The sequence below is a fragment of the Notamacropus eugenii genome, chromosome 1, assembly GCF_028372415.1.
Source record: "Notamacropus eugenii isolate mMacEug1 chromosome 1, mMacEug1.pri_v2, whole genome shotgun sequence".
Classification (NCBI taxonomy): domain Eukaryota; kingdom Metazoa; phylum Chordata; class Mammalia; order Diprotodontia; family Macropodidae; genus Notamacropus; species Notamacropus eugenii.
In genome coordinates this window covers 350,575,990-350,598,346 of record NC_092872.1, presented here as the reverse complement: position 1 = coordinate 350,598,346, position 22,357 = coordinate 350,575,990, and the positions used below count along the sequence as shown (strand labels likewise).

Here is a 22,357-nt window from a genome sequence, read left to right as displayed (position 1 = left end):
AGCTTACCACTACCTATGACCAGCTTTCCTTTAGTGCCATCTAATAAATTTTGTTATGATTAGATTATTTTAATTGTGTTTCATAGCAGAAATAGTTCCTTTACGTTGCACAAAAATATCTAGATGATTCTTAACTCTCTCTCTGTTGTTGTCCACTTCAAAGTTTGTTTATAATTTCATTAAAAGCTTTTTGCTTTATTTGATGTTTGATGTTTTCTTCAAGTGATGCTAATCCTCTGAAATAAGTGCCTTTCAATTTCAGGTATTTAAGGATAATTGCTGTAAGAGAGAAATTCTGGCTCTTCAAATATATTGCAGAAATGAAAGTAGAGGATGCACAGAACAATTAACCCTGGGACATTTGCTGGTGAGCATTGAACCACCATTATTAAGGTTACATTAAGAAGTTGAATTCCTTAACATTGACACCATTTTCCAGTTTGAATAGCCTAAATCTTCTGGAACATAAATATGCCTCTGACTCCAAAATTCCAGGTTCACACAGGGCTGACCTAAGAAGGTCCTATTCTCTTTTTGGTTCATTATGCTCCTACCCAGAGTTTACTCTGGAAAATTGCCAATGTAGCTTGCTCAGGTTTTCACATCTATGGGTAAAAGGTAATGCTCATAAAAGCACTGAAGGTAACAAAATGCAATAGGCATATAGGACTCACTGGAGTCCATAAAATCTATGTAGAAAAAACATAAAGCATTATTAGTGCACTATTCTTTTCAGTGAGAGAACATTCCAACATTCTAGTGAATCCCTTGCTTTCTCATCCAGTCCTACATAGTTTTCCCAACTGGCAATCCTACCTATCATATAGATTCCTCCAGAAGATAATCTTTGGAGGTGCTAGACTAGAAGACCACATTCCCAGACTCTGAAACACTCGTGTTAATAGTTGGAGGTGACAGGTCCTGATCACTTCTCCCCTGTCTGCACCAGTGGCCTCACTTCTTTTGCTGTTGTTCCACATACAGGATCCATGTGGGTAATCCTCTTCTTTTTCCATGAACTGTGCTGTTCAGGAAATCCCCCACCCCCTTCGCCTCCTCCAGAAGGTCTGATCACTGAATTCTCAAACTTGGGGTTATCCTTAAGGCAACTCCCAAGGCTGGTTCTGCCCAAGAAATTTCCTTTCTCTGACTAAAAGGATCCATTGTAAGATTAGGCCTTCTAGGAAATCAAAATCCTTCTTCCTCTACATAGAAGGTTGGGGTTCAGAAACGTTGCTCCCTCTTAAGCCAAGTGGGCAACTGGTTGTCTACTTAAGCCATACTTCTTCAGGAACTATTATTGCCCAAATTGCTGCCATCTCTTTAGCTGGTAAAGTCTGTTTTCAGGCCTCTGGACTCTAATCTGTTCTCAAAAAAGGAAACAGAAAGAGAAGAGGTGGCCAAGAATTTGAGATCCCAGAAACTCTCCTCTTAGTCCACTTGGACAGAAGTACAATTTGCCAAGTGCTTCTTCCTCAGAGGCACCGTTAACTGTTAACTTCTAACTCTGTCACAGGCAGCACTCTAAAAGAAAAACACAATAAGAAATGGTGAAAAAGGACTGAGCAGGTCTATCATCTCACCTTTATAGACCAGAACAAAAGAATGCCACTTCCCCTTTCACGAGAAGCCCAGCCAATTAAATGATGAAAAACCAATCAATCACGATCTTTGTTTTCTTCCCATGGTGCCAGTTACCAGTAGGTATGTCCATTCTCTAGAGGGAGCTAGGTATGCTCATCATATTGGGAATTCTTGTCATCAACTGTGCCTTATATAAGACCGTATTTATACTGACCTATCAAAAACAAAACCAAAATGTGAAAGTCAGGGTGGCTTTCATTTGAAATGCTGTTTCCTGTGACATGAGTGCCCAAACTAGAGTCACCCAGCACCCTGAATCTAAGAGGCTTCAGTGACACTGTTGACAAGCACTGCAGTGACACAGTAATGGGCCACATTTACATGGTGATTGGCAGCTTACAAAATATTTTCCTTGTTGCACTCTTGCCCTCTAGGGCAATAGTGTATCTCATCCTAGTTTTGCAGGGAAATGAAATGAAGTGAAGTGATTTGTTCCAGGTCTGCTACCTCCAAGAACAGTGTCTTTGTTACCACCCCATACTACCCCTAAAGTAGTTTATTTGATGTATAAATTATATGGTCATAGTTTAGCTTTTCTTTCCTTCCGCCATTCCCCCCCAATTTGTTTATTTTTTAAAGTATATGTTCTTTGCCAAAAAAAAAAAGTATATATTATTTCTCCTTCCCATTGTTTCCTGTAACAACCAGGACCCCAACATGCATAGGAGGGCCTGCTGTAGATCTGCTTTTCTAAAAGGAAAGCAACTTTTGAGGGGTCAACAATCACTTTAATCAAGCATGTATATTATTCACTTAGTTCAGGGGGAAAAGCACCCTGAACTTCAGAGAAAATACAGAGAAATAAAATCCAACAGATAGGGCTTCCAACTGTCTAACCATAAGCAATACATATATCACACATCAACAGACAGATCCAACTGTCTGACCATACGTATATAGTTACCAGAGAGAGAAGCCCCAACATCTAGGTTTTCAAAGCAGGTAGGAGGGCAGGATTCTTTAGCAGCTTCCCAGTGTCTCATTTGGCCAAACAAACAGTTCTAGTCAGGAAGCCCAAAAGTAAAACCTCACCTCAGAGTATTTATAGACTTTTCAGAGTCAGAGAGCATCACAACTCTCATGACCCAGTGCCTCATTAGAAATTAACAAAAGGTGTGGGCCTTCCAACAACAACAAAAAATCTCTCCTAAGCAAGTTTCCCTTAATGGACAGGCCCATTAATGGGTAGGGAAGAGCTTTAACTCTCGTTAGCATTACACTTCCCTCAATCTGTATTGAATAATACCAAAAAAAAAAAAGAAGGGAAAAAACCCTCATAACCAATAAGTGTAGTCTAGCAAAACAAATTCTCACATTGGCCATGTCTAAAAACATTTTAATCCTTCACCTGTCTGGCAGGGAGGTAGATGGTATGCTTTGTCTTTAGTCCTCTGTGCTATTGGTTTGCCAGTGCATTGGAAAGAGTTATAAAGTTTTTTCAAAGTTGGTTTTCTGGGGTTTTTTTGGGTCTATGTTATGCTAGCTCTCCTCTATCAGTTCATAGAGGTTTCCCCAATTTACTCTGAAACTGCCCATTTTGTTATTTTATACGGCATAATATTCCATCGCATTCATACGCAATAATTTTCTTAACCGTTCCCCAACTGCTGGGAACCCCTTTAGCTCCCAGTTTTTGACTCCTGTAAAAATAAGCAACTATAAATATTTTTGTATGTATAAATACTTTTCCTTTTTCTTTGATCTCTTTACATGATGGGCTTGGTAATGGTATAGCCTGGTCAAAGGGCATGAAGTTTAATAACTTTCTGAGCAGAATTCCAAATTAACTTTTATTTTCAAAGAAATATTGAACAAATTTTAAATTTCATAAAAATTTTCAGTTTTGAAATGCCTAGAAAGAAGTCTACATTGTTGTATTCACATGACTTCTTTATAGAATCTATTTTCAATGACAGCTATAGAATGTTAGAGCTTACCCAGTTTAATCCCCTCCTTTTCAGATGTGGAAACTGAAGTCTATTCCTAAAAGGCTTCATGAAAATGCTATTTATTTAATTTTTCATTAATCATAAAACTAATTCCATATCTCTTAAGATGTGTTTCTCAAGCTAATTTGGCAATTTGTTGATCGAAATGTACTTGCAGAATCTCTGAACTTTGGCTTGAGGGGTATAGGTATATGTTATACCTTCAGAATAAAGGGAGATTTGGAATATTTGAAGGCAAAAAAGTTTGAAGTAATCTTATTTGTGTCCTAAAAATGTCACTTAAAGTATTGTTATTAATATATAATTTCATATTAAATTTTTAGAGGAAGAAAATGTAACTACTCTAGAAGTGTTCTCACAGAACTCCCATTTATGTTGTATGGACAACTAAGGTTCCATCAAACACAGGCTGGGAAATTCTGCCTTAAAATTATTTAAACTGGAATATAGTGCCTGAGATCTATAGCTTCCCACCCCAGAAGGTTGCCTGGGATGTTGCCTGCATAGTTCTTCAGGCACAATTTAGCAAATTGTGTCTCAAATACAACATGGAACTCTGTTCAATCTGTTATTCTTTGCAACTGTACACAGATGTAATGGTGAGTATAGAAATGTCAGATAGCTACATATTTAAGGCTAGAGCCAGTACTCATTTTGTTTGCCACATTTCATATTGAATGGACTGTCAAAGAGCAAGGATTGTTTATCCTTTGTCTTATAGGTACATTTAAAAAGTGATTGCCAATTTGAAGAACTTCCATGTGTCCGTGCTGACTGCAAAGAAAAAATCCTTCGAAAAGATTTACCAGGCCACGTAGAAAAGTCATGTAAATACCGAGAAGCAACATGTCAGTACTGTAAAAGTCAAGTTCCCATGATTACACTGCAGGTGAAATTTTTTCCTATTTCAATTACTCATACCTTCTGTGCAATTCAGATTTTTTTTCTGCATCAAAGAGATTTTCTCACTATTCTTTTCTAAAAACAATAGTTATAATAACATTTGCATTTCTGCAGTTCTTTAATGTTTCAAAAGGACCTTTCCCACAACAGTCATGTGAGGGAGGTGAGTAGCGCAAGGCAAGATAAGGCGAAGACTCACCAGTCTGAGCCAGGAGTCATGATATCTCTTTTCTAGTATTGAAAAATGGTCATGTGAAGAAGGAGTGAGACTTGTTTCGTTTGATCCCCAGGAGCTAAATAAGGAGCAATGGGTAGAAGGTGCAAGGAGGCCATTTAGGTTTGATGTCAGGAAAAACAATTAGAGACATCCAGAAATGGCATAGGATGTCTTGGGAAGGAGAGGTGGAGTCCCCATCCCATGAGCTCTCTAGGGAGAAGCTCTGTGACCACTCAGTGGGTACATTATAGTGGAAATTCTTTTTCAGGTGTGAATTGGACTAGATGAAATCCCTTCCAGTGCTTAAATTCTGTGATTCTATAATGACGTATTTTTAGGCACTCATGACAGAAGTTTTCTAAGACAAACTTCGAATCTTTTGTAAAGTCTTTTCTCTAGAAATGATAACCACCACAACAGTGATGATACCAGCACTTTGTAGTTATGTAGATAATGCTTTATGGTAAAAAAAATGTTCATGTGGATTGTGTCAGCTGCCTTCAGTAACCCTGTGTTAGAGTAGTTCACAAGCAGTGACTCTACATCCAGTGCTTTAGCCTTTCCACTGTGCTACTTCTAGCTGGAGTGATCACTTCTTAGAGAAGATTTCCTTAGAGATTTTAAACTTGTTTAAAAAAAAGAACTAGGTAAACATGATCCTTGGGTCATTTGGATTTCCTTTGGGCTACATTTTTGGTATGCCAAGAAATTAGCTATTGGTATTCTGTTTGGATCGAGGGTCTATATGGTGTGGTGTGAAAGGAGTCTCAGACTCAGGATCCTGGCCTTGAATTCCAGTTCTGATAAATTTATTATTGGGGTGACTTTGGGTGACTCATTATCCTTTTCTGAGCTTCAGTTTTGTCATCTATAAAATATAATAAATATAAAGTAATATTTACAGTATTTACTTTGCATGTTTGTAAACTCTAAAGCACTATGTCAGTGTGACCTGTCATTATATAATGGACACTGAAGTAGGGCATAATTGTAATATCAAAACTCTAGAGAACTTTTAAGTCATTCAAGGGCTCAGACTTCCTCTGTATTTCAACTACAGTTCTAATATTATATGTTGCTGATTCATTTAAATCTTTATTCCAAACTGTACAATTTTATCATAATTTAGAGTGGCACCAAAAAGGAAAAAAAAAGTCCTTTCTTCCTCAGTAATCTAATCCAGAGATTATTGAGCAATTGTTAACAGTTAAGGAATAAGGACTACCTGAGATTTTTGGTGGATGTAATGGAGCTAAGTTCAAGTGTCTCCATGTTGATTGTTGGTTTATGGGACAGAGGAGGGAAGAAGCCCCATTTTAAACCTAGGTCTAAAATATTTGATCTTTCTGAGTCCTTAAGGCTTTTCTTTATGAACACAAGAATCATGAAATGGAGCTTAGATATCACCTAGCCCAACCCTCTCATTTTACAAAGGAAACTGAGGCCCAGAGAAATCAAATGATTTGCCCATGGTTACAAAAAGTAGTAATTAACAGACTGAAGATTTCAGCTTTCCTCCTCTGATTCTCAGTCTCATATTCCTTCCAACTGACCATACACAGGCCAGGTGGGTCCTGTGACCTGGGATAGTAGCATCAGTGTTGCCCCCTGGGGATCTTGGGAATTGTCATAATGAATTTTTGTGTCCAGGTCTTTCTTTGACTCCATACCCTGGCCACAAGAGGTGATCATCTTTTACGAAAGAAACTTATTCATTTTTCAGCAGCTCAGAGTTTTTCAACAACTGCAGAATTAAAATATTTTATTTTAGGTTTGTAGAAGATCATTAATTTATTTGGGAGGAGTTATTTTCTTAGTAATATCTACATAGAGGAATTGAATCATTAATAAATAAGAATAGTACCAGTAGATTATGTCTGTAGTAAATGATCTACTATCATTTGTTAGAAATATCTTAATGATGTCATAGTTAAACCTATCGGAAGTATTACATTTTGGTTTTTTAAATTCACTTCCAAATGAGTTGAATAATACTATGATTATTTCTTCATCATGACCTTGAGCTGTATATTTTGGGAAAGTTTCAGAGGTTCACTTACATTATTTAGCACGGACAGTATTAAAACTGTGCTATATAAAAATTATAAATAAATAAATAGGCTATTTATAATCTTTATGTTTTTCTGATGACATTTTAAGGAGGTTTGTTCATAGATTCACGCTTACTATATTTGGAATTCAGGAAATTGTTCATTGGTCTATTGATTATTTTATTAAAACACAATATGGGAGAAGATTTATCATTGAGTTCTTTGAATTTTGACATTATGTTTCCATTTGAGGTTTCTAAATATTAATTGAAAGATAATTCCTATTACTAGAGTCTTCTTCTGGTGCCTCATCATGGCATGGAGTTGACCCTGGATTTTTGGAGGCTGTACTAGAAGGATAGAAAGCTCTGTCAGGTCTGATGAAGCTAGAACTTCCTACCTCCTAGACTCCAATTCTTAGAATCCATTGCTTCCCCAGAGATAGCTCTAGTACTACTTCCTCCAGGAAACCTTTCCTGGTCTTGTCAGCTGTTATGTACTAGCACCTCTAAGGTTACCTTCCTTGTACTCTGTATTTATCTTGTATGTTCTGGTTTTTATATGTTGCTACCCCCATTAGAATGTCAGTACCTTTAAAGCAGAAATGTTTGGGGGTTGGGTTTTTTTTTTTTGCTTTTTCTTTATCTCCCCAATGCTTTGTACCTGGCACAAAATAAGTACTTAATAAATGCTTATTGATTTATTGAGTATAGGCCCAATGACAGACTGCATCTTTTATATGAATATCAGCCAAGCTAATTTTAGAAGCCTCATCATCAGATGATCAGCCATCAAGGAGGGAACCAACATTTTTAGCCATAGAAACTCATGAAGACCATCGAAGCCCTAGGGGGGTTTATTGTCATCTACACTGGTGGAAGGGACCAGTGAAACCATGGATTCTTGGAGTACTAGAGCAGTATAGGGATATGTTCAAATATACAAACCCATCATTTTATAAATAAAATGACTACAGTTGACTTGTAAAGGCAATTGATTATTTGAATTCTGAGTAAATGAGGATTTTTGTGTTTTTGTTGGGGTGAAGTAGTTTCCCCTTATGTTCTATAAAGAAACAACTAATTTCTTGAAAGTTTGCTTATCCAATGTCAGAGATTATTCTAGGACACTTAGATCTTTCTTAGTTCATTTAGTCTAACATTGTGAAAGATTTCAGATGATAAAGATCCTTTTAGAAAGAGATTTTCTGAAAACCTCTGGTAAATAAAATCTGAGTTAATAAATTTCAAATTAATATGTTCAAATAGATCTGTGATGACATCTGTTTGTGAGTTCCCTGCAGTAGTGAAGATCACAACCTATCCATGGCTACCCTTCCTGTTTGACTCTTTCCCACGTTCTTCCACAAATGGATTGTTATAGCCAGTTCACCCAACATGCTGGAGTCCTTACTCATTTTCTCCTTACGTTGTAAGGGATCCATGGTATCTCTCTTACTCTGACCTGTCATCCCTTGCTTTTACCACATGGCCAAAATGATATGATTGTATCTTTTGCAAGTGTTCCGTTTTTCATGTATGTATTTTCCCATTCATCCTAGCCTTCACACAAGTTCCCATTAACAATATTTTGTTGTATCTTCTAAGACAATGTCTAGTTTTTGATTTGTTTGTTTTTTGTTTGGTTAGTTTTTTTAAATCACTCAACCATTTTCAAATAATAACTATTACATAAATATAACATTTATATTAAATTGCATTTCTTACATAAATAGAAGTTTTTAAAATTAATTTGTTTTCAGTTTTCTGCAATCACTTCCATAAGTCTTAGATTTTTCTCCCCCTCCCTGAGACAGCGTGCAATCTTATATGGATTCTACACATAGATTCTTATGAAACACATTTTCACATTTAATCATGTTGCATAGAAGAATTAAAATGAATGGAAGAAACGAAGAGAAAAAACAAACCAAACATAATACAAGAGAAAATATTCTGCTTCCAGAGTTCTGTCTCTGGATGTGGATGTCATTTTGCCTCAAGAGTCTTGGCAATGTTTGGGAATGTTTTAGGATCTTGCATTGCTGTGAAGGGCTAGATCTACCAGAAACAGTCATCACACACTGTGGCTGTTACTGTGTGTAATAATCTCCTGGTTCTGCTTGTTTCACTTGGTATCAGTTCATATAAGTCTTTCGAGGCCTCTCTGAAGTCTTCCTGCTCATCATTTCTTATAGCACAGTGGTATTCCATTACATTCATATACCACAACTTGTTCAGCCATTCCCCAGCTGATGGGCATCCCCTCAATTTCCAGTTCTTGGTCACCACAAAGGGAGCTGCTATAAATATTTTTGTACATGTGGGACCTTTTCCCAATAAATAAAAGTTTTTATTGGAATGATTGTAATAGGAAGTTTATTTTCTTTTGGTTAAAAATTCTTGGCTAGTTGGTAGGTATAGACTGTTTTTAACAAGTTCACAGTAATTTTCTTTTCTTTTCTTTAGAAACATGAAGATACAGACTGTCCATGTGTTGTTGTCTCATGCCCACATAAATGTAGTGTTCAGACACTTTTGAGGAGTGAGGTAAGATGTTTCTACCAATTGTTTAATGTAAATAGCTGCTTATTTAGTATTACTAGATTTAGAAGTTTAGATTATGAGATCTTTTTAGCTTTTTGCAAAATTCATTTGCCTTTTAATCTATGAAGTATTTAAAATTGATTGAACATTACAGTGGGGGGAGATGTATTTTGGTAACTTTAAAAAATGGTTTTGCAAATTTTTTTTTTCCTTTGAGTAGGGGAAAAGTAGACTTGTGTTAATTTGCCTCTGTGTAATTCATTGCACAAGCCTTTTAAAAGTAAATTTGTAATAGGTGCATCTTTTCCATTGCTTCATCTGTATCATTTCATCAGAGACAATGAATAAAATTTGATGACACTGTTAAAAACTGGATTTTTTACCCCAAGATTGTCAGTAGCATAGGAAAGCATCTAGGATCTGAAGAGTCTAGACTTACAACACTAATTTCATAAAGATTTTTATGCATGAAAACTATGAATTCTGTCAGAAGATGGAATGTCATTCGATTAAAAAATAAAATAAAAAACCAAAGTTTCTAATTTAATATTTTCTAGAAGATACTCAAAAACAGCAACCTGGATGATTAAAGACCTTGAGGGCACAATGTTCTAGTAGATGACCTTAGATGGGGCCTAAGAAACCTGTCTTCTCTTCCTTGATGCTCTACTAACAAACTGTGTGACTTAGTCAAGTTGCAGCATCTCTGGGCTCAATTTCTTCCTTTTTAAAAAGAGTAATTTGGACTATTTCTGAGATTCCTACTAGTTCTGACACTATATTTGAAGATCCCTTCTAGCTCTAGCTTTGTAAGACCCTTTCTGGTTTCTATAGGAAAGGTTATTTTCTTTTAGTTAAAAATTCTAGAGTTTCTTCTCTATGACCCCATAAATAGTGAGAATAGAGAAATGAGGGAAGATGGTAAATATGTAGAAGGCTGAAAGTACCAAAAGAAGACATAGTTATGATTATTTTAGGTACAACTCAGGGAAAAAGTGACACTTTAAAAATTAAATAATATCAGTGGCATTATATATGCACATGTGTGTATGTATTATGTATCTTTATGTAATTTTGTAGAATTGTTCTATAGGATTATGTTGAGAATATAAAGTAGCATAGTAACATTAGAAGGTCATTTTCATTTAGACTTTTTATTGAGCAGGATACACAGTTACACTAGACAGAGGAGCACCATAGATTCATGGAATGTTAGAGCTGGAAGGCAGTATTAATCAAACCCTTTCATTTTACAGACAAGGAAACCGAGGCTCAGAGAGGTTAGGCAGCAAATGCTAGAGATGGGCTTCAAACCCAGGGTGCCCCTCAGGTCCATTGCTTGTTCCGCTGTCTCACGCTGCCTCCTGCCTCAGCTCCCATGCAGAGCCAGCACTCACAACCTGAGTCTCTTGGCACCAGAGTCCCAGTAGTGTTCTCTTGTACAGCTGGCTTCACTTTGTCATTATGTTTCAGAGGAAGCCATTGCAGGATAACAAATGTTAGAGGAATAGCACAGATGTTTTATCGATGGTACATGAGATGAATATATATTTTTAGGATATTTCATTTTAATGAGATCAGAGTAATCTTGGATAAAATTTCCAGTACCTTTTTCATTCTTGCATAAAGTAGATCACTAGCTGCCAATCAGGGAGAAATCTAACTTTCTGTTGCCAATCCTAAGGTTTAGCAAGCATTTTCCTCACAGCTATCATGTAGGGCAAGTAGTAAAAGTATAATTATCCCCACTTCACTGATGATAAAACAGAGTGGAGTGCTTTGCCAGGGCATTAGTGGAAGTGGTGTTACACTCACTTCTGAGTAAGGTTCGTGGCTGTATGTGTAGGTTGAAGAAGTCCCATGAAAGCTGCAGTATTTCAAAATGTCTCTCACAGAGGCCTGAAATCCCATCACTGGAGATTGATTCCTTTGACTTCAGAGACCTTTTGGACGCAGCATTGTCTGTTAAAATATAAATATCCCTCAGTCAGCACCTAAGCAGAGATTAGTTTCTAGCAGATTTATTTCTGGTATCTAGATAGTTGAGAGAGAAAAAGTCTGTGTCAGAATGAGACACAGTACACGTTGTGAAGCTGGTACATACAAGCTCATGGGAATTCAGTCATCAGAGGAGCTGAAAGGACATCAGAGACTCATTGCCCTGATTGCTCGCCATACCTTGAATCTCTGATATTGTCTCTTGTTATTAGGACAGCAGACCAGCTGGACCATGGGTCTTTTATGTATATAACAGTCTGTATTCATTCCACATAGTTTCTAGTCTGAGAAAAATGCATCTAAATTATCAGGTTTTTTTAGGACATGGGTGAATCAATTCCCACATTAAAGTAACTGTAAACATAAAACATAATATAACATTTCTTCAAGGGCATTTTTTTTTTTTACTCACTGTTATTGGACATAGTAGGAAAATCAGCCTCCATCTTGTCTCAGCCTGTTTTAATTTTTTTCTTAAGACCTCAGTTCTCCATTTAGTTTAAATTTCTGATAATACGATCTGGACTTTTTTGTTAAAAATCCATTAGTATTAATGAATGGTGGTTACATGGAGGCTATATTTTATTTCTCTAATTTCCCCTCAACCATCATTGAAGAAACTCCTGCTGAGTCAGTGGAGCTCTGCAGGGTTCTGAGAAGAATGATCAGGTGGCACATTCTGTTCAAAGGACGATCTTGCCAACAGAAAATCAACACTCACTAGCTTAACATATTTGTCCTTATATTAGGACCATCAGAGGTGGGGGCAGAAATGGGAGGTGCCAAAGGAAGAAATAATTATGATTATTTTAGGTCCCACTCAGGGACAAAATGCCACTTAAGAATGAAAATACACATAAAAATATACTTTGATAATAAATAAAAGTGTGTGATTATGCCATAGAGTTATATTAAAGAAGTATAATAATTTAACATTGTAAAGATTAGGATGATTGTTCAGATACATTTTTCTCATAAACTGCTGATTGTTCTTATAGCAGCATTAAATGTATGTCATAATCTATTCATTCGTATAGTACAGTATTTTGTTGCTACCATTATCCATCTGTTTTCTCATTCCAAAAAATGTTGCTTATGTAAAATGAGATTAGTAGCCATTTTTTCTTATACTGTATGTAGTTCATGGATACTTAAGGGAAACCATGTCTAAGTTATATTAGTTGATTCTTACCAAAGTGTTATTTTGTGCTGACTCGGTACCCTTTAAAAAAAAAAAGTTGTTTCAGCAATGATCGTTGTAAAAGTGATCTCTGGACGGGTCCATGACAATTGTGGTCTATTCTAAAATTATTAAGGGACAAGATAGGAGGGAAGAGTCAACAGATAAGTTATAAATTCTCTCATAATTCCATCATAAATGAATGATGCCATAAAGGAAGATGCCTTTATTTGAAATGCCATCATATAAAGGATGGACTGTCTATGTACTAGGGAAACCAGGAGTTGGTTCTAGAAAATAAATCTGTACTTGTTAATATATATGTAAAGCTATGAGATTAGTTAAGATTCTTCAGCTATGCTGAGCAGGAAGGAAAAAAACAAACAAAATCTTCCCTTCATTCTTTTATTGCACTTTTGTGTACCATTGTCCCTGATTTGATGTGTAATTATTTTTCATGTGATCCTGAAATGTACTCCTTGAATTTTCTGATGTCAATTTTTATATTTAAGGAAGTTATTCTTGGTCATTAAGATTTATGCATAGCAAAATTAATAACCTGTACCTTTAAAATATTATCATTGTAATCATTTGTGCAGGAAATAAAATAACTTGATTTTATATTTAAAGAACATTTCAATCAAACCAGGGCTTTTGCCTAAAGATGAGTTTTCCTCTCCCAATTCATATGAATTTTCACTACAATTTAGTTTTTGAAATATTGGCAATAATGAGATCCACATTAAAAAAAATAAACAACCCACCTCTGGGTTTCTTTTTAAGATTAAATGTCAAACAGTCATTTTAAGGCTACATTTGGGAAGAAATCAATGTTCTCAAAAGAGGAAAAACTCATCTCTAATGATCCTATGATTAATGGTACATTGTGTACGCTTGCCTTGAAAATATTTTTCATTTTCTGTTCTCGTGTATTGTATATGAGATGTGTGATCCAATTGCATCCTAAAATACTGTATGAGATTTCTGTGTTTTCATGCAATTTTCATCTCTAGTCCATAAATGTTCATTTTGGGTTTTTGTTTTTATTTTTGTTTTTGTTTTTAAATTCTGGCATTGCAGATGGCTTGTCACATTTTGAACAATTTGTTCTAAAGAAACTGCAATTTAAAAAAAATAATTATATTAAATGTATTTCTGTATATTAGTGTATGTGTGTATACATGTGGATATACTGTATATTGCTGCATATGAGTCTAGCAAGCAGATAATATACACACTTGTATATTTAGAAACACCATTCTTAATAATACAACCCAGATGATCTGTGCCCTTAATATGTTTGAGCATTATCATGCAAACGTTTGTACCAAAACTCACATTTTTTTCCTGTTGCAGTTGAATGCACATTTGTCAGAATGTATTAATGCCCCAAGTACCTGTAGTTTTAAGCGTTATGGCTGCACTTTTCAGGTCAGTATATAATGATTATATTTCTCAATTGCTGAAAGTCTGCAATAAGAGAAACTTATATTGACATTTTAATATGCAAGTTCTGGACTCCTCTAGTCTTTATAAGGAAACAAAAACATATAGTTGTATGAATGAGTTAAGTTGTATGCAGCAGGTCTCGGTGTCTGCTCTTTATTCCTGTGATGTCTTGAGGCATCAGATTTGGGGAGGTAGAAGTTGTCTTTCCATTTATAACTTCTACAATAAAAACAACTTTTGCTGTCTCTTCAAAAATAAAAGAACTAATATTATATTTGGGGATTTTGTAGAGAGTCTGTGACAGGAGTTTTAACTTATTTGAAAAGAAACATTGAACCTATATGGACGTTTCTAGTTTTTGCAGCATCTGTAATATTTCTGTAGAGTGATGCATGGAAAACTCTAGGTCACAAACATACATAGATATATGTCGAAAAATGGAATGTTCACATATATGTGTACTTACTCAGATTTCAACATAACTAATCTAGATGTAGGGTTAGTTTGGATTTCCACACTTCCCATTTCCATAATGCTTTAAGATTTATAAAGCACTTTCTTCACAACAGTCGCATGGAAGTAAGTAGTAGAGGAATGATGATCCCGTTTTCTGTCTAAGGTGCTTGAGACTCAAGAGATGAGAAGTGTTCAGCCTGGGGTCATACAAGTACTGAGTCTGTTCCTAGCCAGGATTTGAATCCATCACTCTTTCCCTAACACCACATTTCCTCTGAGATTAAGTAACATGTAGGACAGTTACTAATGAGCACATGCATATACACACACACACACACACACACACACACACACACACTGTACTAGTATGATAAGAGCATACTATGTTATTGCTGCATATGTAATGTGAGAAACCTGTTTCTTATTTTTGTTTTTGTTTTTTTAATTATGTCTGAGATGGCCAGCAAATTTTGATTGAGTTTTCATTTAAATATGTATCTTGATGTTCTAAAACTGGGAGAAGGGAAAATATATCTTAAATAAGATACTTTCCACCTAATTGTAATATACCACAAATAAATTCTACTTTAGTATAATAGAAATCTTAATATTTTATTAGTCAAAAATTTTAAACTTATCTATTTTAGAATTATGTTTTTTCTATAATAATGCTGACCCTTAACCACTGTTATGTCTTACGTACTATCATTCATTTTGTGTACATATATATGTTTGTATATATCTAAATGTATATCGACATATATATCTAAATATTCTATATACAGAGTATATGTTTTGGAGATCATTGGCGTTTTTCTAGCGGCTTCTTAAATTTTGAATCTTAAAACAATATAGACTTTCATACAAATTCATTTCTTAAGCAAGTGAATTACTATCACCTGTGTTCAGAAGAAACTATAAGTTGGTCTACATCTTATGTACTCTGTATATTATATACGTTTGTATGTAACCTTTATAATTACCAAAATCTTTAGGCTGTGTGGGAGCAGCAAATGTTGATTTTTTTGGGATGAACAAATGATTGTTTCCTCTTGGTAGGTTAGTTACAGTACACCGTCTAATTTGGTCCAGATTAGACTTGAGTTCCAACATCCTACTGTGGCAGTATCTAATTATAACTGCAATGTACCTTTTATATTATCAATAAAAAAATAATAATTTTTGTAAAAAGCTGATTTTAAAATGTCCATTCCTATGAAGTAGATTATAAATTAATTATTTCAAAAGAAAGTTCTCTCTTTTGAGGATGGGGAGAAAATTAGTCCAAATTTACATTTAAGGTAAAACATTTTTATTTTTTAATTCCCCTCACTATTCTCCTGTGTATTTAAAACATGTCAATTACCTCAGTTAGCTAATATTTGTCATTAAAATCTATTCTCCTGATTTCAATGTTTCTTATTAACTTTATTTGATCAGATTTCACTCCATTCAGATTTACTGTTGGTTTTATAGCTTTTGTACTACATTCTTTCTGTATGTTTTTAAAACAGTAAATTTGATTTAAATGTTTTATATTCTTTATTCTCGTAGGGAACAAATCAGCAAATTAAGACCCATGAGGCCAGCTCAGCAGTACAACATGTTAATTTACTGAAAGAATGGAGTAATTCTCTAGAGAAAAAGGTACAGCCATACATCTTTTACCGATATTGTTAAATTTAAATAATTGGGGAAAATGGAGAACAAAACCTTTTTTAAGGAGCTTTTTGGATGAGTGAAACAGTATCATAAGATTGTTAAAAGAAAAAAATTCCATGACTGATCTTGAGCCTCATTCATGAGTGTCTGTGGTTGATGGTGTGGGCTTTTTGTTTTGTTTTGTTTTTTAATTGACAAGCAAAATATGTAGTCGGTTCACCTCACTGGCTGTCACAATTGAATATTTTAACATTTATGTAGTCAGAGTGACTAACACAGAATTGTCTTCTTTGGTCCTTTGACCTTCATGCAAGAAAGACAGCTAGGAAAAGTGGTTCAGTATTTACAGCTTTTCACTCTGATCAAGACAATAATCCAAGACAATTCCAAAAGACCCATGGTGAATAATTCTATGAACTCTGAGTGCATACTGGAGCATACTTTTAAAAAACTTTTTTATTTTTATTATTTTATTTTGTTTGTGTTTTCTTTTGCAGTGTGACTAATATGGAAATATGTTTTGCATGACCTCACATGTAATCAAAATCAGATTGTTTGCCTTCTCAAGGAGAGGGGAGAAAGGGAGAGAATTTAGAACTCAATTTTAAAAAATTATTAATATTTTGTATGTGTAATTGGGAAATATTTAATGAAATAAATAAAAATAATTAATTTTTAAGAAGAAACAAAACCAAAAAAAAAAAGTATTTGCAGCTTTTCTATGGGCTTTTTAGAACTGAGGAGTCCCAAGAAGAATCTTAGGAGAGCTATTTGTCCTGAGCAGATTGACTTCTCTCCTCCCCACTCCTTATTTTGTTCTTATTTTCGAAGACATCTTTGTTTTCTCCTGCTCTAAAACTCTTTGGCATCCTAATGTCCATTTTGATGCCTCCTGTGTTGTGTTTCCTGGAGGGATTCCTAAATTTCTGTTATAAAAATCTGCTACCCTCCAAGGCTTTCTAGAAAAAGAATCATTTAAGATGACAGCATTTAGAGTTATAGAGGTCTTTAGAGATCACTTGATCTAATATCTCCCTTCATTTTATAAATGAGGAAAGTGAGTCCCAGGCAGGGTATTACAGAATCCCCAAGCTGTGTTTTATTTGTCAAAATAGAATCTCTAGCTTCACTTTGAGTTTTTATTTTCTGTCAGCTTTGAGGTTTGAAGGCTACCTCAAGCAGTTTTGAAGGGAAATCCTTAAAGGAAAGGTATTGGAGGAAGCCCAGGATTTTAAACCAAAACATTTTCATTCCACTTAAAACAAGACACCTTTTTATTTCAAATAATATCTTTTTAAATTGCCAAGTAATCTTCTTGAAGAGCAAAATAAAGATGTATTAACCTTCTCAAAAGTGTTGTTTTTATATGCATTCAGAATTGTAACCAAAAAACAGCAAAATTCAACCGAGGTACCAGGTTCCTCTTGCTGTTTTTTGTGAGCATGTACTAGATTGCTTTCAGAACTTGTTAGGAATAGAAACTCAGATACACAGTGTATTCCCTCACAGTAACCCCATGAGATAAGTAATGCAAATTATTCCTATTTTACAGAGAAGGAAACTGAGCCTCAGAGAGGCTGACTTACCCAGAGAAATCACAGCAAGTAAATGCCAAAGCCAGTACTCCAGCTCAAGATTTCAGACTCCCCTCTATACTACATCACTACTTGCTTTGTCATAATCTGATCTTTTCTCTGAATGTTGTACAGACATGTACCCTTATTTTCACTTTCTTTTCTTATCATATGCATAAGATTAAGGGTCACTTACATCTATAACTATTCTAGTATATTTTCTATCCTAACACTGAGTCAAGATTGTGCAGTTTTCATTTTGCCACCCTGATGTCTCCTGAGAGATAGTTTGCTGTAATCTTTGTACCTCAGCAGAAGTGATCAATCAGATAGAGGCTGTGGTGCTAGTTTCACTTTTTCAGTTAATCTAGTTCAACCTCTGCATAATATTTTTAAAAACTGTCTACTTTTCTCCTCACAACACTTGATCCAGTTTTCAAAGCTTTATAGCTGTGAAAGGCACTATTTCCAAGGCTTCTTCCAAGGGCTGCTTGAATAAACTTGCAGGAGCATTTTTTTCTTTGGAGGATTATCATCATTGTTAATTTCCTCACTTCCTGCTTTGTAGTCTTTTTCCAGTTGAGAATGAATGGTTTGAATCACTGGAAATCCCAGGACATACCAATTACCAGAACAGCTAGCCACACATCACATGGTTTATTACATTCTCTTAGAGAGAGGTGGCAAGAATAATTTGTTTTTACTTTGTGAATAGACTTTTAATGTAATTAAAATATTACTAGCTCTGGCAAGACAGAGGTCTGAAGATTACAAATGAGAACTAAAGTTTAATATATCAGCTCAATAAACATGAAAGTCTTATAATTGTTCGAGGATATTGTATAGCTGATTTTTTCATATCTGTAGAGAGATATGAATGTGTGCTGATGCCAAGCTTGTTCATTCCAGATGTGGCTCTAAAAATGAAGTAGTAGGATTGTTATTAGTGAAGCTGCATAGTCAGCATTTCCAAAAATAAATGGAAGACGACACATATAGAAATGAAGATCTTATTGTCTTAGAGTGTCTGTCAGTTTCTTATTGTACAGTTCTCAGATCAGAATTTATGGATGACTTCATCCTTGATTTGGGAAATTAATCAAAAAGCATTTATTAAACACCTACTATGTGCCAGGTACTATACTAGGTCCTGAGGATGCAAATACAAATAAAATAAAACAATCTGTACTCTCAAAAAACTATACTCTTATCAGAGAAAGCCATGTGTACATCCAGAATTATATGCAGAATAAATACAGAAGAAATACAAGGTCATGGGAGGGAGGGCACTAGCCATTAGAGAGAGCAGGAAAAGCCTTGGGTAGAAGGCAGGATTTGAGCAGCATCTTCTAAGGGTTGAGGGATTCTCTGAAGTAGAAGTGAGGCAGAAAGTCTATTGTGGGTGTGGGAAGTGACCAGTACAAAAACTTGGAGGTGGGAGATGGAGTACCTGCCATGTGAGAGAAATAGAGAAAAGGACAATTTGACTGAATTATACAGTTCAGGAAGGGGAGAAATATAGATTAAGACTGGAAAGATAGGTTGAGGCCAGCTCATGAAAGGCTTTAAAAGCCAGACATCTAGTTTGTTAAACATATAAATTCTAAATATAGCAGTATATTAAGCACCTCCAAAAACTAAACATCCTTTCAGGAAAGTGTATAAAGTTGCAGGAGTAATATACACTTTTAATACTATGTTATTTCCAAGAAGTTAAGTTTTATGGAAATTATTATGGAAGAAAAACAGCTCATCTTTTCTTAAATCTCATTCTAAAATATAGGGCTTATTATTTTAAAAAGATGTAAAGTCAAATAGAAATATGGGATGCTTATATCACAGGGTCGTAGAATTTAGAATTGGGAGGAACTTTAAAGAAGCAGTGTATTTGATGTACAACTTTTTCTCTTTTATTTTTTTTTTTAACTTTTTCTCTTTTAGAAAACATAAGATCTTGAGTGGGAATTGTGAGCTGTGATCTCTGGGTACAGGTGTTTCCAGTTTTCACTTTAGAATTGACTGTACTTCTTAGGCTATATCAACCATGTACACACTTCCACAAAACTGAAAACAGTAAATTATTCTAAATAAGACTGCTATAGGAACATTTAGTTCTAAAAGTATGATTGTGTAAGTAAGAGTTGTCTCCAAACTGAGTATTTCCACCAGCCTGAACTGTTTTTTGGTTCTAAGTATCTTGTACATTGTAGCAAAAATTCAGTGTGTCATATGATGTTACTTGGGTATAAAGCAATGATAAGCCTGCCTTCTTCTTTTTGATGGACTTGAGAAAAAAGCAGTATTGCTTATTGTTGGCAGCTGAAAGACAGATGGATTTTAAATGTTCTTTTTACAGTTAAAAAGCAGAACTTTGCTCTGTTGTTTGGTACGTTTGGTACTGAGAAAAAACTGAAGCCATTCACCAGGAGTTGCTTCTTCTCCCTTTTCTTTTCATCTCAGAACTTCTTCACATCATCCCCTATTCCTGTCTTCTTTCCCACAGCCTCTGATAATGAGGTGACCCTTATCCTTTCCGTGACCAGCCCTTCTACATGTGCCCTTGAGCCCACATTTTCCTGCCTTTTACAACAAACCACTCTCTCTAATCTTCGATTTTTCCCTAACTACTGGTTCCTTCCCTATTGCATTTGAGCATGCCCAAGTCTCCATCCTTAAAAACTTTCACTAGACTCTTACCATCCCTTCAAAAGCTATTGTTAATCTATACCTTTCTTCCCTTTCTCAGAAAAACTTCAACAGCTTTATATTCATTGCTCCCACGTACTCTCCTGTCACATCCCTCAACCCTTTACAATTTGGCTTCCCACCTCATCACTCAACTGAAACTGTTCTCTCTCCCAAGTTACCAGTGATCTCTTAATTACCAAAGCTGATGGTCTTTTCTTCATCTTCTTTCTCTCACTCTCCATGTTTGACCACTCTCTCCTGAGTCCTCTTCTTCCTAAGCTTTTCATTCTGACCATTCCTTCTCAGTTTGCTTTGCTTAGATCATAATTCATATCATGTACCCTAACCATAAGTTTTTTCCAGGGCTCTTCTTTTTCTGTACATTTTTTCTGTATATTTTTTTCTTTTGTGTGTGTGTGAGACCTCATCAGCTCCCATGGGTTTGGTTTCATTATCATAACTTTGCAGATCACTCATAGATTTATTTATCCAGCTTTAGTCTCTTCCTTGAGCCTCATTTCCAAAATACCAAATAACCTTTGAACATTTCAAATTAGATGTCTTGAAAACATCTTCCTCACCATGACCAAACCATCTCATTATCATTCTCCTAAAACCACCCCACTTTCTGTCAAAGGTACCACTAATCTTCTAGTCTCAGGTTTGTAACCTTGGCGTGATTCCCAGCTACTCACTCTCACCCAAATTTCCAGTCAGGTGCCAAAATTTGTTTCTACTTCAAAATCCCATCTGACCCCTTCTTTCTACTCACATAGCCATCATCTGAGTTTAGACCCTCTCTCATCACCTCTTGTCTAGACTTTGGTTTTTCCTTGCTTAGATTACTATTCTAATCTCTCTCCTTGTTTCAAGTCTCTCCCCAGTCAGATTCAAAGCTACTAAAATGATTTTCCTTAAGCACAGCTCAAACTGTGTCAGTCCCCTACTCCTTAAGCCCCAGAGGTTCCATATTACCTCCAGGATCAAATATAAACCTCCATTTAGCTTTTAAAGCCCTTCACAGCCAATCTTTCCAGCCTCCTTTTACATGCTTCCCCTCCTGAGCTCTGATCTAGACAGACTGGCTGCCTCTGTCTGTGTTCCTCACACTTTGTGTCTTTGGCACTAGTCCTCCCCTATCTCTGGTATGCACTGATCTTCTCACCTCTGCCTCTAAGAATCTCTGTTCCTTTAAGATGCATGTAGGCACCCTTTCTGCATGAAACATTTCCAGATCCTCTCGATGGCTATGTCCTCCTTCCCTAAGTACCTTAAATTTAACTACCATTTTTTATTTGTATTTACTCTCTCCCCTAAAGAAAGGTAATGAGCTTTTTCAGTAGTCAGTCCAGGCACTGTTAAGCACTGGAGATACATATACAAATAAAAACAGTCTCTGACCTCAAGGAGCCTATGTTAAATTAAAGGAGAAAAGACAGAACAGAAATGGAAGCTGAAAGAGTAGGGGAGTAGAAGTATCTGGTGTTAGGGGTGGGGGGGTGATGGAGAGTTTCAGAGAAGTCCAAAAGCAGTGTAGCTGGTGGGAAAGGAAGGCATTCTAGAGAGATGGTATCATATTATACCTCATCTTTGTCTCCAGAGCACCCAACACAGTGTTTGACATAGAACTGGCACTTAGTAAATACTGATTAATTGGGCGATTCTCCTGTGAAGACTAGGCCCTTCAGAAGAGGTGAGGTTAGGGCTCCCCCCCTAGGAAAGATCTTTTAAATTGTCAATGCCAAAGAGCATTGTCCCTGTGAATGCAACAAAGATTACATCTTGCAGGAATGAAAATTCATTCACTAGGGATAGTGGACTTAGAAATTTGAGAAACTAGAAAAACTTTAGTAACAAGAAATTATATAATATAAATTCTTTTGGGTATATTGAGAAAACATGTTTTGCCCATGAGAAATTATATATTTGTAATTCTGCACAAAAATGTTAGTTTTTTCAAATAAAAAGAAATGCCAAATTTAGCTATTTGCCTTGGGTTAGTGAATGGTATTTGTGTATACTCCTATACTATACTGTGTG

At 35.5% G+C, this 22,357-nt stretch overlaps 1 protein-coding gene across 1 annotated transcript in view; it reads left to right on the top strand.

The window, feature by feature from the left end:
- TRAF3 (TNF receptor associated factor 3) overlaps window positions 1-22,357 on the top strand; it is a 162,697-nt gene that overhangs the window by 129,223 nt on the left and 11,117 nt on the right. Inside the window, exons 5-9 of the mRNA XM_072630161.1 lie at window positions 263-367; window positions 4,315-4,482; window positions 9,233-9,313; window positions 13,845-13,919; window positions 15,948-16,040. Of these exons, the coding sequence (XP_072486262.1) occupies window positions 263-367; window positions 4,315-4,482; window positions 9,233-9,313; window positions 13,845-13,919; window positions 15,948-16,040 (522 nt within the window). The remainder of the gene's footprint in view (window positions 1-262; window positions 368-4,314; window positions 4,483-9,232; window positions 9,314-13,844; window positions 13,920-15,947; window positions 16,041-22,357) is intronic.